We start from the raw sequence: 16,576 nt of genomic DNA on the forward strand, positions 1-16,576 counted from the left end.
AACTCGCATCTGGTGTAAACCCACAGTTATGCATGCGCACCTCGCCTTATCGGAAACAGTTTGAATCAGAAAATGTGTGATTTCTTAATGCAGAACTTCTCAGTTATAAGAAACACCTGCAAGAAAGAAAGAAATCAAGCCTCAGCCAAGTAAAAAAAGTAACGCAAAAGTAACTTAAAGTTAATGTAAGTATTATTTTCCATAAAAAGTAACTAAGTAACGCAATTAGTTACTTTTTTGGGATTAACTTAATATTGTAATGCATTACTTTTAAAAGTAACTTTCCCCAACACTGCTGCTGAATACAAAGGAATATATTTATATTTGTAACCAAATCGTTTTTGAGCATCATTGACTTCCATATAGTACTTTCCTTTCCTACTATGGATGTCAATGGTGTTCTTGTTTCCTGCATTGATATATTCTGTTCAGCAAACAAAGAAATGTATACAGGTTTGTAACAACTTGAGGGTCTGTAAATGATGACATCATTTTCATTTTTGGGTAAACTATGCTTTAAAGGGTTTTAGAACCCAAAGCTATCAGTTGAATAAGAAGTCCATTCAATGTAATAACTACTGAGAAAATGTTTTGAGCAAACCACAGCTGATGGTAGCCATTGAAAAGCATTGGTGATGTGACATTTTACTGCAACATTTGGCTCCAATCTGGAAATGGGATGAAAACCACTATGCATTATGCACAACAACAAACAGCACCGAATGTTTTCATATAGACAAATAATGAAATTTCGGATACCATCGGCCTTCAGGTTTTATATTATCTGACACTTACTATTATGCTTTGGGGCACATAGAAGCTAGAAAGTAGTACACTGGGTCACAGCGAGTGTAGTACATGGACACAGTTTAACAGATGTTCCTGTGGTCAAGGAACCACAAGCATGCTCTCTCATAAACCAGTGCAAAACTCTAACAAGAGGGCGGTTCTTAAAAATATTTTAGCGTTTTGTTTTCTTTTGCTGCAGTCCTACTCGTCTCACATAAAACTGTGTGAAGTGCTTCTCAAGGGATGGGGCTTCCTTTTCCGATTACTATGTAGCGGAATCCCGAACTCGGCCCAACCTCTTGCGATTTCCCATTCGGACCTGCCATCCTTCCCGTCATTGCTTTGAGTCTCTTGCCATTTTTTAATACCGTTTATTATTATGTGGTTTACCATGTTGTTGTACTGATGGAAAAGTATTGAGAGGCGAAAATTAAGATTGACCCGAGATTGACTTTAAACATGATTAAATGTTACGTCGGTACACTACACGCTAATGACAAACATTCGGAGATTTGGTCTTGACAGACGTTCAGTATTACAGAGACTCTAAAGTAGTCTGAAATACGTTGTGTCGTCGCACACTACAAAACAGCATACGATTTAAAAGTGTTGAAAAGTCCTGTCGATGCTCTACTACCTAGTTTACAGTGAACAAACAGTTCACATATATTGAAGGAGTCACAATTATTAAAACTGTATTTTGTATATCAGCTAACATGACCAAAATGTTGTAAATATTCTAAATAGATATGATCTATATATTTATGCTAATGCTACTTGCAATGATTTTAAAGCGGGGTAAATACACTATTGTTATTTACAGTAAAAATCTGTACATTTTTCACAGTAATTTCAGCCAGATGTGTAAAAACTAGGGATGCCTAGTAATAATAACATATACCAGTGGTCACATATGGATAAAAAGGTGTGACCAGAATGCATCTTAGAGACATGACAACTTTGTCAAATGCCTGATTTGCTTGTCTCTTGACATTTGTGTTTTAAATGCACTGAATACCACCTTTATATTGTGAATGAAAAGTATTTATTATTGTATGATGGCTTTGATAGAAACAATGTTGATAAAATGAAATATTTTAGCTCAGTTTAGAAAGAAAAGTTGTTTCATATAGTCTAATAGCACAATAAAGTTTATATTTTCATTATTTTCTGTCTCTGAGCACTCATTTTTTACACCGTCCTAAAATGTGCAGACACAATATTTCAGTTGAACTCAATAACAGGCTCCGTAGCTTTATTTATGACCCATCAGTCATTTTGCACAACCACAACATGGCATGATATGGTTTGTCTGATGCACTTAAACTTTCAACAGTGTGGATGCGCATGCACATCCATTCCCACAGCTATAACAATCCAACAGCATGTTATGTGTTATCACAACACTAGAGGTTTTTCTTCATTTAGACACAGTGCTAAATGCTCTTTAATTTGTAAGTCGTTTTGGATAAAAGCATCTGCTAAATGAATAAATGTTAATGTAAATTGACTTAAAATCAGAAAAAATTAAGAAATAATGACAGACTGCATTACCTCCACCCTGCTGGAGAGGCCAGAAAGGCCACGAGAGTTTGGATGAAGACGGACAATTTTTCATTTAACCACCACAACTTTCAAGAGGGCCGCTGAGTTTCAGTCATACGTATCGCTGTAACGCCACAGACACATCCGCATCCTGACCATGAAACACAGCAGTGGAAGAGGATGAGAGGGGAAGTTGGATCTGGAATGCTGACAGCACAGATCTTGATAAAAGAGCTAGTGTGGTTGAATGATGTTAATTAATAACAAGAATACTATATGACTGTAAATTATAAGAGAACAAGTGCTGAAATTATTCAATTATCAATGAAAGTTTACATATGAACATGTTGCATTGCTACACTCTTAAAGGGCACCTATGTCATTGCTAAAAAACAACGTGAATTTGTGTATGTGTTCGCGTGGTTTATGGTTAAAAAACACATTATTTTCCACATACCATACATTTTTGTAGCTTCAGATTTCACTAACTTTCTGAAATGCACAGATTTTGTACAAAACTCAACCATTTGAAAAACTCTGTGTCACTGATTGGCCAGCTAATCTGTATGTTGTGATTGGCCTGAATACCTCTGGCATCAGCAGGAAATGTGACGCTCCTTACCATGTTTAAAAGATTCGGTCACAATGCAATACTAACAGGAGTTAACAGGCTGAGTTCAAAGCAGGAGAATTCATGATAATGTCTTTACTGCATCACCAATCCCAGGAAGTAAACTGTTGTCTACAATCTGTGTGTTTGTTGTTGTCCAAGAAAAGAGATTTACGTTGGAGACGATAACTCGCATCATTGTTTACTCTGGGGTTTGTACCTTTTGCAGATCGTTAACATCAGTGTTGGGAACATTACTTCCAAAGTGTAATACATTATATATTACAAATTACTGTCATTTGAAAATAATTAGTTACATTACAATATTACTGTCTCTGAACTGTAATGAGTTACACTACTTTTGCGTTACTTTTAAGTTACTTTCATCAAAATAACAGACGTATGAATAGTAGGCAGTATAAAATGTAAAAAGGTAGTTTATTGCTGCTTATAAATCTAGAAGTTATGTGTTGGCCCTTGAGCTTTGAATAGGCACAGTGAAGACTTATGACAAAATACAGTAACAATCACTGTTAGAATCATAAACATAGACAAATGATCTGGTAAAAGTCTGGTAAATTGTGGTACATATACCAAACACAATAGAGCTAGAGATAGAAACTTTCTGTTGCTTTTACTTAGTTTTCTCATTCGCAGAATTATGCTTGTGCGGCGCTACCGGACCTGATTGCGACCACTTTAGTCAATGTTTATACCAGCGCGGACTTCCCAGAAGCAGCTCTTTAAGATACGCGTCTATATTTGACGCACACCTCACCCAAATCGCAGTTCAAATACAAAATTAAAGTAAAAATTAACATGCTACATACAGCACCCGGAAACAGACATACAAACGTTATTTTAACCGCAGCTTTTTCCTGTGTGGATGCTGGTCGTGCGCATTGGTCAAAAATAAAAAAATAAAAATAACACGGTTTATTTTTGAAATGCATTGTTGTAACGCGCGCGTTACAAAGACTGTAACGAGTAAAATATTACCAACATTTTATCAGTAATGCGTTACAGCAAAAACGAATATATTACTGTAATATATTATATTTTGTAATGCGTTACTCTCAACACTGGTTAACATGTACACACTTACACACCAAAGAAAATGTAAAAATGTGAGTCGGACAATAGGTGCCCTTTAAAAATAAAGGTTCTAATAGCGTTCCTTGTAGTGATGTCATAGGCAAAACATTTTTGGTTCTCTAAGAACCTTAAACTAGCTATTTCTTTCTTACCTTTTATAGTCTGTAGAACCTTTATCCACTATGAAGAACCTTTTGAGTAACAGAAAGGTTGTGTTGATGTTAAAGGTCTTATGGACAAAGACATTTCTGGAACCTTAATTTTTAATATAGCACAGAACCTGTTTTTTTTTACTAAAGGTGGTGGGAAAAATAACTACAAAAAGGAATGAAAGAAATAGTTTGTTTAAGAACCTTTAATCTACAAGGTCCCCATGATACCCTGGTTTAATGGCATCACTGCGAAGAACCCTTTAAGAACCTACTATATGTGACCCTGGACCACAAAACCAGTCATATGGTCAATATTTTGAGATTTATACATCATCTGAAAGTTGAATAAATACGGTTTTTATTGATGTAGGGTTTAATATGATATGAAAATATGTGGCCAAGATATTAACTATATTAAAAATCTGGAATCTGAAGGTGCAAAAAAGAAAAAAATATTGAGAAATCGCCTTGTAAGTTGTAGAAACACATATTACTAATAGTTAATACATTTTTATATATTTTCCAGTAAGAAATGTACAAAATATTGTGATGGAACATGATCTTTACTTAATATCCTAATGATTTTTTGCAAAATCAATAATTTGGACCCATACAATGTATTGTTGTGCTACTTATGACTGGTTTTGTGGTCCATGATCACTTATAGTCTGTCAATTCTGTCAAAAAATGGTCTCAATAATGGTTCAAGCTGGCACTGGAGCAGTACCATTTAAAAAGGGTCTAATGTTTACCATTTATAGTTATATATCAATTGGTATATACCATTTTTTATGACAGTTTTTATAAAGATTTTTATAACACTATGCGTTTTACACTAAAAGTACTTTTCAGAGAGATTTCAGAACTAAAAGTGCAATAAATGGACCCGCTCCATTACAGGGCGTGTCTAGGTGCATTGTGGAACAAAATAGCATAAGAACAACATACAGCATTAACCAAAAATGGATAGTGAGGCAAGAGATAGTGGGGGAAGAAGAAACGGATAAAAAGAGGGATAAAGAAGCAAAGTCAGGCTGCATTCCCAGGCATTGGTGGGATGAGGGAGGCGGTGGAGGGCTACTGTCATTGTGGGAGTGCTGAAGAGTCACTGATAATTAGCTCAATTAGTGACAAAGGCAGTGTAATAAATACCGACTTAGTGTCTGGGTCCCTGCTGTCCACTCTCTACACGGCCTGTGATGCAGCCAGGGACTGACGGACAATTCATTAAACCGACAAAATACCCACCGTCCAGGCGTGACGCTGCGAGTTAGCCCCCTACAGGCCAGGCCCATTGTTCTAATTGTCTGGGTTGGAGTCGCTTTCTGGCCATCTCCTCCTTACCCCCTCCCTCGTTCACTTCTTTCAGAAAACCCAAGGAGTTAATGCCCCTACCTAACTCTGTAAGTAGGTGATCGGCAGGTTGGGGGGAAAAATGGAAAGAGTTACTCGGCAGGGAGGGGTACGGTGGGATTAGGGTCCGAGGGTTGCCCGGGAGTGCGAAGACCATCCCCGATCGGAATGTCGTAGAGATGAGTCCAGAAGCTCGGACGCGGGACAAAGCGAGAGTTAATTAGGAAAGATTGAAGGAGTTGGCGACAATGGGCCGCCACCCGAGTCGAGATGAAATTGCTTCCGCGGATTATTGGGGAGCGAGTGTGTGGGTTGCAGAGATGTGTGCGAGAAAGGAGGGGTTCGTGCAGGCTTGGATTGATGGCTGCCCCTCTGGTTAGGGAACAGGGGACGGGGAGGCTGACCGGCTGTTCCCACAGTCTGCTCTACAGCAGCCACCTTTGACACACGGGCCTGCCAGGCGGCAAGCAGGGAGGAAGGCTGGGAAAACAGACGTGGTTAGAGGGATTCGAAAACATGGGAGATTTTTAAAACATTAATTCATTATGGTTTCAACTTCAATAAGGATCATGACCGACACAAGAGAAGTCATAAATTAAGACACTGGAAAGATGCGGTAGATGTGAAACCGCAAGCTGAAGACCAATTAACGCCGTACATCTCTATTTAGTAACCTGGCTGAGATTGGCATCTTCCTTCAGCCTTTTCCCAAAGCTGAGCCGTAAAAGTTTTAATTCAATAAGTGCTCTTGAGAGTCTTTAAGAGCTTTTAGAAGCAACTTAACCTAGATGTTGTGAGCCAACAGTGGTTCGAAGCTAATAGAATAATAAAGCAAAAAATCAAATCACTTGATAAAAGTCCAAAACAAAACCTCACTGGTTGGACTGAGTGAGGGTTTGGCTGAGTTATGTTGTTGAAGAATGAGGACTTTCCATCCGAGAACTTGCTGTTACTCTAACTGCTATTATGAGCCAAGACAAGAGTCACTTTAAACGCAAGGGCACACAAAGTACAGTAAGGGCATATTACATGAACTTGGCAGACACTTTTATCCTAAGCGCCCTTACGAGCTATACATTGTATCAGTATGTGTGGGATCAACCTAAAACAGAACTTGCATGCATGTGGAAGATTATTGTCCCTCTTGAAGCTCAAAACCTATGCAGGGATTGAGTAACAAGCTGTTGAACCTAATGTTACATGAGCACATTTTCAGGTCAACATACTGAATTGAGCATGAAGTGAAGCAGTGGTCACAAGCAGGGTTGATGCATTGTGGGTGCATGGGTTCAACAGAATGTGTGGATTCTGCACAAACCCGAAGGAGGAAAAACACTGGTGCATCAAGACAAGAATCCCAGCATACTTTAGTGTCCGCTCCGAAGGAAATGGTTTCAGCGTCGCAGCATGCCCGGGATTATGTGTGTTTGTGAGAGTGTGTGATAATTGCGAGGTGCGCAAGTGTGGTTGTGTGTGGATTTCAGAGTGCATGGCAGCTGGGAAGCAGGCAGAATCCAGGAGATTTGAACCCTACGTGCCTGACCCCCTCAGCAGATGGTGGCTCCAAAGAAACTGCCATCTCACATCACAAAAGACTCCAGTCTTGTAACATCTCCATCATTCTTTCATACTGGGGCTTGTGATGGTGATGTTAGCCATGACAGGGCATTAGTTGCCGTCATTGTTTAGAAAGGGGTTATGCAGTGGTTCTCAAACTTTTTCAGGTGCCAGACCACTTCGAAAGTTGAGTCAAAGAATCATGCACCCCAAATTTCATGCAACATCCAAAGAAACTAAATGATAAAAATGTTAAAAAATGATAGATGTTTAAAAAACTGTTCATTTATTGTTTTGGAATGAATTATTCTTGATTGCTGAGTGAATTGTGTAAAAAGAATGTAAAAAGAATATTGTAAAATCTACAGCAACCTGCTGACAGCAATTGGCAAGTAAATTGCTGTAGTTTTCTTTACAGTAAACTTACTGTAGATGAATAAGTATGCAGGTGTAAAACATTTAATACAGAAGGAATAATTGACGATGGGCGGTTGAATTATAAGAAAATAATGCACACGTTACATGGCGGGTGTGAATTATTTTCAAATAATTCAAAGGACCGGAGTCAATTATTCCGCTTACCACGGTTACCAAAAATATTGCTCTGGTGCATATTTTTAAGACATCTTAAAGGTTAGGTGTGCGGTTATTAAAAAATAATCAACACCCATGGAACATTTCTCAGTCAATCAGAATCATGCATTCAACAGCCCTGTGGTATAATTTAATTTAAATTACAGTAATAATGCTGTGAAAACTACAGAAATTTGTTGCAGTGCAAATAAGCCCCGTGGTATAATTTAATTTAAATTACAGTAATAATGCTGTGAAAACTACACAAATTTGTTACAGTGCAAATAAGCCCCGTGGTATAATTTAATTTAAATTACAGTAATAATGCTGTGAAAACTACAGAAATTTGTTACAGTGCAAATAAGCCCCGTGGTATAATTTAATTTATATTACAGTAATAATGCTGTGAAAACTACAGAAATTTAATACAGTGCAAATAAGCCCCGTGGTATAATTTAATTTAAATTACAGTAATAATGCTGTGAAAACTACAGAAATTTGTTGCAGTGCAAATAAGCCCCGTGGTATAATTTAATTTAAATTACAGTAATAATGCTGTGAAAACCACAGAAATTGTTACAGTGCAAATGTCGGAAATGCACCGATATATCGTCCAAAAATCGGTATTGTCCGCTAAAAGCCATTTTTCCCACTTTCGGCCATCAGACAATAGTATAAAAATAATCCTATTATTCCTAAAAACTAGGCAGAAAATGCATCAAATTGTGCTTTGCATGTGTTAAGAAACATTACCAGCTTGATGTTCAGGGTTGATACTAATTCACTGAATGTTATTCATTCATAAAACTTAGGAAATACTATTTTAATATTCAGAATTAACATTTATTTTGTAAAAAATAGAAAGAATTAAGTTTTTTTGCATTTCTTACTAAATTTATCATTATTTATTATTAATTTAAAAGAAAGTATAAAAGGTAAAACCACTAAACTATCGATAATAGGCAGACATCACTCCTAATAACCGTTAATCGGTATCATACAGAAATTTAGCATCAGAGCATCTCTATCCAATATTCTGCTTGCAGACTTCATAAAATCATTTACAGATTACAAGCAGTTTTGGATCACAGTTTGGGAACCACTTGTTTATGCGCCTTAGAAATCCAAAAGAAATCCATCAATTGTTTTTAAGATGTCAACAAGATGATTTGATCCATATGTGCACTACTGTGTAAGATTTTACACCCGAGCTCCCCTGTAACAATGCACAGTGAAAACTTTTATATAAGATTAAAATCATCAATGTTTGTGAGGAAAATGCTGTGAGGATTAGAAAACAAAATGACAGATAAGATTGCTTTGACATGACTGACATGTAAACTGGTAGAGATGGAGAACATTACATTATTAAGTGTATGTGTAATTTAATTTACACTGCAGAAATAAGAACCCTTAATACCCCGAAAGCAACTTCTTCCCTGAGGATGTGTCTGTGGAATGAGGGTGGGTTGCACAAACCATTAGATTGACATCTGTGGCTTATGTTCAGCATCCTAGAGAGAGTGATGTGCACAGTCTGCTCCACACTAGAGTCTGTTTGGATGATGTACATCTAATCGGTGTAAAATAATATCTCGTGCAAGCGTATATATATATATATATCTGTGTGTGGCCGATTGAGCCCGACGGCAATAATGATTTAGGTGGCAATATCGACCCCCCACGCTAACAGACCATGACCTCTTGATTTACTCTATTGAGGCAACAGGCTGTTCCCAGTAGGCCTGTTTATCAGTCAGGCTAAATCATTTTCTGTTACCACATGATGGCAGAGATAAGGTTCAAATGACGGTGCCTTTTTACGGCTACAAATACAGTGAATTGTGTCTGTACGTTCAGAAATAAATCATAAAACATAACTATGCATGCATGCCAAACCTAATTATTCATCTTACAGTGAGGAAAGTAAGTATTTGAACACCCTGCTATTTTGCAAGTTCTCTCACTTAGAAATCATGGAGGGGTCTGAAATTGTCATTGTAGGTGCATGTCCACTGTGAGAGACATAATCTAAAAAAAAAATCCAGAAATCACTATGTAAGATTTTTTAACTATTTATTTGTATGATGCAGCTGCGGATGAGTATTTGAACACCTGAGAAAGTCAATGTTTATATTTGGTACAATAGTCTTTGTTTGAAATTACAGAGATCAAACGTTTCATGTAGTTTTTGACCAGGTTTGCACACACTGCAGGAGGGATTTTGGCCCACTCCTCCACACAGATCTTTTCAAGATCAGTCAGGTTTCTGGCCTGCCGCTGAGAAACACAGAGTTTGAGCTCCCTCCAAAGATTCTCTATTGGGTTTAGGTCTGGAGACTTGCTAGGCCACGCCAGAACCTTGATATGTTTCTTACAGAGCCACTCCTTGGTTATCCTGGTTGTATGCTTTAGGTCATTGTCATGTTGGAAGACCCAGCATCTTCAATGCTCTAACTGAGGGAAGGAGGTTGTTCCCCAAAATCTCGCAATACATGGCCCCGGTCATCCTCTCCTTAATACAGTGCAGTAGCCCTGTCCCATGTGCAGAAAAACACCCCCATGCTTCACAGTAGGGATGGTGTTCTTGGGATTATACTCGTCATTCTCCTTCCTCCAAACACGTTTAGTGGAATTATGACTAAAAAGTTATATTTTGGTCTCATCTGACAACATGACTTTCTCCCATGACTCCTCTGGATCATCCAAATTCCATGGCAAACTTAAGACGGACCTGGACATGTGCTGGTTTAAGCAGGGGAACCTTCCGTGCCATGCATGATTTCAAACCATGACGTCTTCGTGTATTACCAACAGTAACCTTGGAAACGGTGGTCCCAGCTCTTTTCAGGTCATTGACCAGCTCCTCCTGTGTAGTTCTGGGCTGATTTTTCACCTTTCTCAGGATCATCGAGACCCCACGAGGTGAGATCTTGCATGGAGCCCCAGTCCGAGAGAGATCGACAGTCATGTTTAGCTTCTTCCATTTTCTAATGATTTTTTCACCAAGTTGCTTGGCAATTTCCACGTAGCCCTTTCCAGCCTTGTGAAGGTGTACAATTTTGTCTTTAGACAGCTCTTTGGTCTTGCTCATGTTAGTAGTTGGATTCTTACTGATTGTATGGGGTGGACAGGTGTCTTTATGCAGCTAACGACCTCAAACAGGTGCATCTAATTTCGGACAATAAATGGAGTGGAGGTGGAAATTTTAAAGGCAGACTAACAGGTCTTTGAGAGTCAGAATTCTAGCTGATAGACAGGTGTTTAATACTTCTTTGCAGCTGTATCATACAAATAAATAGTTAAAAAATCATACATTGTGATTTCTGGATTTTTTTAGATTATGTCTTTCACGGTGGACATGCACCTACGATGACAATTTTAGACCCCTCCATGATTTCTAAGTGGGAGAACTTGCAAAATAGCAGGGTGTTCAAATACTTATTTTTCTCACTGTATGTGTTATGTAGCACAAATCTACTACAAAATTAACTTCTATAATATATTATAATCAATGTAAATAAAATCATGAATCTATCGAACAATCACACTTTCATTCCCCTAATCTCATATTTCACATACAGGGTCACATATTATAGTATCCGCAGTGCATTGCACACTTCCATAATATCCAGCTGTAGGTAAAGATATCAATGGTACTTTGTCTAAAAAAACACAATCCACTGGGAAAAAAGAAGTTATTTAAGACAATGGAAAAAGTATTTGGTTTTTTGGTTTTAATTATTGGCTATGTTTTTACAGCAACATTGGGCAAGTGTTCAGCTCTGACACATGAGTGGTGGAATGTTTATTTGCTGCAGTTTAGGGGCAAAGTGGTTACAGGAACACTGACACATTCCACTGTCACCCTCTCTCTCATTCTCTCCATCTCTCTCTTTCCCCATCTCAAACACTATCCCATTTCTGAGCACAATGATTGATGCTTTCCATTCTCAAATTTAATTTCCAAAGCACTAATATCACAATCTCATTGCAATCTTTCCCTAAAGTATGACTGAGCGTTAGCATAGAAATTATGCTTTTATATGTGTCATCCCATAGCATACTGCTACTACAATGAAGAAGAGGAATGCGACTGCATCTATCTTTTCATCAATGACTCCTGGCTATTACCATCAGTAAAGACATTTCTACTGGTAAGTGGAGTGACACATGGACACAGTCAACCGCAGGAGCTACACATCCACTTTTCCAGCCAGCACATGCATGCTGAGAGCTGCTTGCGAGGGAACAACACCTCCCTCGATTGCCCCCACCCATTACCAACACTACACTCCACAGCCCAACTCTATAATCACTTCCAGAAACAAACCCGAGGACATTTCGGATTGTCATCAGCGGGCCGTCAATCATTTTCCACCATCTTAAAAATAAATAATCACCTCAAAGATATTATAACACTGATATTCTTGGAGGTGTGGTTAAAGTGAAGTGTTCTTGCAGTAATCCTACATCAGTATCATGCAAGTGGCGCAATAAGCAGGATAATAACCACCTTGTCCAGCTTCATATTTTTATTGTAAACTTTTAAATGCGCTAATAAACTTAGTTACGTTTTTGGCACTGATTATTAATTGGATCATGGAAATTGACTGATTCGGAACACCGAAAGCATTTTGGATTAAGTAATATTGGGACATCGGTGCTATAACAAAGCCTTTGCTGACATCTAGTGGGAACCTTTGGGATAAAAGTACCGTCAGTAAAGAACAGTTTTTACACAATAAACAACAGAAGCGTTAAATAATTTTAACAGTAACAGGCTCGTATAATTACGGCCAGTTATACACAATAGTAAACATTTCGTAACGAAAAGGAAAAAAAATCTGTTTTTTCAATTTGCTTCAATTTATCTTAAATTATAATGCCGTAATGTTTTGACGTTGGTTATTCCTATACATTTTCAGAACCGCACATGATGTGGTGTTACTTTAACAATAAATAACTTATATTGACAGATTTTTTTAATTAATGCTTCAAAACATTTAACAAAAGAGACAGAATACACACAAAAAAACCTACAGGAATGAAAACATACAGATTATATATGTAAAGTTTCACAAATAAAATACGATAACAGAAAGATAAATAAGTACGATACAAAAAATATATATATATATATAAAAAATTAGTTAACATAGAAAAACATTATGCATCAGTGGTAATACCGAAATTTAAAAAAATCAAATTTAAGGGATTTTGGAAATGTTTCAATTTCGATTAGGAAATGTGGAAAGTTAAGCTGCGATTTAGAGAATTTTTGTTTGTGAATCAATTTTTTTTCCAAATCAATTTTTTCCAATGTAATTAATTGAAATATTAGATGTGCCTTCATAGTTGCAAATTATTTCTTTTAACTGGAAGGATCTTGAAGAATCAATGTGTTTACTTAAATGAGAAAATACATTGACAGATATTGTATATTAGACTTTTATTATGTTACACGCAGACTTCCGGTGGCTGCTGCGCGGTATATTAATGACGTAAACGTTTTTCCGGTCCTCTCATGCCTCTCTAAAACAAGATGGTGAGTTTGCCAATCGTTCAAACCAAGGCACATTTTTACTGTGTGATTTTGACGGCCAAATTAACAGTTTTTTTCAACGATGCTGTATTTTGATTATGTGTACAACCAAACCTTGATCTTATTTTGATCGTTTAATTCATTAAAGCGATATTGTGCTTTAAATATTACGCGTGTGTAACTGAACCAAGTAACAAGAACCAGCCTTGTGTTTTTGTTGTGTTAGTTTGCTAGACTTGTGGTTTAACTCTCGTTTACTGCAGTTAATATGTGCAATATTGGTTACGGCACATTCCCTTATGTTATCTGTATGACTGTAAAAACATTAGTCCCATTAGTAGCTTTAAAAGAGCATTCTGCATGGATGAATAGACAGACAGATGGCTAAGCAGATGATATTAGAGTTCTGTAAATATAATCATGTTTATATATAAATGTTTTTTTATTTGTGTCACATGTATTTACTAAACTGTCATCTCAGACTAAGAAAAGGAGGAATAACGGTCGTGCCAAAAAGGGACGTGGGCATGTTCAGCCCATCCGCTGCACCAACTGTGCCCGTTGTGTGCCCAAAGACAAAGCCATCAAGAAATTTGTCATCAGAAATATCGTGGAGGCTGCGGCTGTTAGGGACATCTCTGAGGCCAGTGTGTTTGACTGTGAGTCTACTAAAATTGTTTTATAAAAGGATGTTAAACTTTAGGGGATGGGAACCAAATTAATGTCATTTTCATGTCGTTTGTGTCTTTCTGCAGCCTATGTTTTGCCCAAGCTGTATGTGAAGCTGCATTATTGTGTCAGCTGTGCCATCCACAGCAAAGTAGTGAGGAACCGTTCGCGTGAGGCCAGGAAGGACCGTACTCCTCCTCCACGCTTCAGACCCACTGTAAGTCCGCCAGAAACACATTTCAGATAAGGACATTTACTGTACATGGATAATATGGTTAAATATTTCCTTTGTTTTTACAGGGTGCTGCTCCAAGAGCTCCTCCAAAACCAATGTGATCTGGAGATGTTTGCAAACATTTTTATGTAAAATAAGAATAAAATCGACTAAAACAAAGAGGTTTTTGTTGTTTATGCAGTAATAAAGTATCCTGTGTGTGTTTACAGTTACAGTCAGTGGTGTTGTTTAAGAGAATTATTTAGGGAACAATAAAGCAGATTAATGTCAAAGTTATCTGTATTAGACCTTACATTAGACATCCAATGCAATTATCTTTGTACAAATTTTTAAAGGGGACATTTCAAAAGACCTTTTATGTCGTTTAAATCTTTGGTGTCCCCAGAGTACGTATGTTACGTTTTAGTTAAAAATATCATATAGATAATTTATTATAACATCTAAAAATTGCAACTTTGTAGGTGTGAGCAAAAATGTGCCATTTATGGGTGTGTCTTTTAAAATGCAAGTTATCTGATGAAATGCAAACACTGATCGCCATAACGGTAGTTTGTTGAAATTAAAACTCAATTGTGTTGTCAATTATTTTCTCTCTCTCTCTGCACTAAATGGCAGTGCCGTGGTTGGATAGTTGCAGATTAAGGGGTGGTATTATAAGAAGATCCCCTTCTAACATCACAAGGGGAGGCAAATTTCAATTACATATTTATTTTTCACATGCTTGCAGAGAATGGTTTGCCAAAGCTAAGTTACTGGGTTCTTTTTTCACATTTTCTAGGTTGATACAAGCACTTGGGACCCAGTAGGCTTTGTGCCCAGCTGCACTGCTTCCCGGGCTTCAGCCGGCTCCTTGTTTCCTGTCTGCCATTGTTGGACGGGCTGATTGGTCCAGGTGTGTCTGATTATTGTTGTTGTGACTACTGAGGTCAGGCATACCTGGATTAATCAATTTTTTCCAATAATGGCAGACAGGAAACAAGGAGCTCGCTGAAGTTCAGGAAGTAGTGCAGCTGGGCATAAAGCCTATTAAAGCACTTAAACATAGAAAAGTCAGATTTTCATGATATGTCTCCTTTAAATGTCTCAAAAAACATGTCAGGCCTTTAAATGTAAAGTCCTCTCAAGTGCACAAAAGATAAACTGGATGAATAAAGGCACGAGTATATGCCAGGGTGCAAGAATTTTTACTGAATATATTTGAATATTGACTGAATTCTTTTAGCCTTTTACCTTTGGACAGTAAAGAGTGACTGGGGACTCTTTAGAAATGGATATTTTTGCATGTACTTAGAGGGTTTTGCAGTGAAAGACAAGTCAAATTGGTTGAATATCAATGAAGTGACATTTGTACAAAAAAATATAAAAAAAGGTATTTTAGTACCTTCAGAACATTTTCATTGCCCGTAAAGTGAAATTTCTGAACCTAAACATAGGACCCTGATAAAAACAATGCTAAGTTACAAGAAAACATCAGATGCATATGGTTTTGGATCTGAGCTCTTTAAATAGAAACATGTTGCAACCAACATGACCATGATCAGAAACCTATAAATGAATCCTGTGGTTTTTCACATTTTTAAACAGTTTAAACACTACACAACACAAATAATACTAACTGCACTAGCTTACATTATAACACTAATGATCTAAATTGAGAAAATATACCATGCAAAGTTAAGGTTGGGGTAGTTGATGTGTAAAGTCAAGCAGTAACTAATATGCCATACTCTTATCAGAAACCATTTAATTTTAATATAAATACACCATTTTTTTATTACCTGATATTGAGAAACTACACTGAATATTTGTATTTTGAGAAATTAATTTGTCAAACTCCCAAGTTTATGCGAGTTAAAGATACTAATAGAGTTTTACAAAATGTAAGGTGAATATACTTGCCTTATATAGGCTATACAGGAAGGATTCAAGTCCGAGACCACATTAAAGAGTAACTAAATCCTAAATCAACTTTTTAGTTAAAAATCTGTCACTCAAAATCTAAACCTCTATGGGGCTCCAGAAAAAAGACAGGGTTTATCTCGCAGACTAAAATGCTTGTTTGAGCTGCCTTAAATTAAAAACATCTTGCACTGATATATCTTAACATATATCAGTGCCATTGTTTTGTCTCTAAATGCACACCAGTATGGTTTTTTTTGTAAGATATGTTTGTAAAATACTTAAATGTCCTAATATAACTAAGACTGCCCCTAAAAGTATGTTTTTATAAAACAAAGATATGCTGAAACTTTTTTAGTGTGGTGTTGACGCATCCTACATAAGGTCAGATTGCCTTGATTTTATTTAACTTAAGTCATAGCATAAATTGAACATATTTGTCAACTTGCCAATATTTCTTCTTCCCACAAACATAAAAGATGATTTTTAATTAAGACTAGACACAAATTAGGAAAACTAGAGAGCGAGTGTTTCGATTTTTAAGCGGACAGAAG

At 37.0% G+C, this 16,576-nt stretch overlaps 1 protein-coding gene across 1 annotated transcript; it reads left to right on the top strand.

The window, feature by feature from the left end:
* The first annotated feature begins 13,071 nt into the window (after positions 1 to 13,071).
* rps26 (ribosomal protein S26) lies at positions 13,072 to 14,282 on the top strand. The gene is made up of 4 exons (XM_055189330.2): positions 13,072 to 13,222; positions 13,701 to 13,878; positions 13,975 to 14,105; positions 14,189 to 14,282. Exons 1-4 carry the CDS (start codon positions 13,220 to 13,222, stop codon positions 14,222 to 14,224), a joined length of 348 nt encoding a protein of 115 aa, XP_055045305.1. The 5' UTR covers positions 13,072 to 13,219; the 3' UTR covers positions 14,225 to 14,282.
* The last annotated feature ends 2,294 nt before the right edge of the window (positions 14,283 to 16,576 follow it).

The sequence above is a fragment of the Misgurnus anguillicaudatus genome, chromosome 13, assembly GCF_027580225.2.
Source record: "Misgurnus anguillicaudatus chromosome 13, ASM2758022v2, whole genome shotgun sequence".
Taxonomy (NCBI): Eukaryota; Metazoa; Chordata; class Actinopteri; order Cypriniformes; family Cobitidae; genus Misgurnus; species Misgurnus anguillicaudatus.

Excerpts from the sequence above, each read along its gene's own strand:
- rps26 (XM_055189330.2), top strand. Across the intron at positions 13,879-13,974 it reads TGAGGCCAGTGTGTTTGACT|CCTATGTTTTGCCCAAGCTG; the intron begins GTGAGTCTACTA and ends GTCTTTCTGCAG. Across the intron at positions 14,106-14,188 it reads CTCCACGCTTCAGACCCACT|GGTGCTGCTCCAAGAGCTCC; the intron begins GTAAGTCCGCCA and ends TTGTTTTTACAG.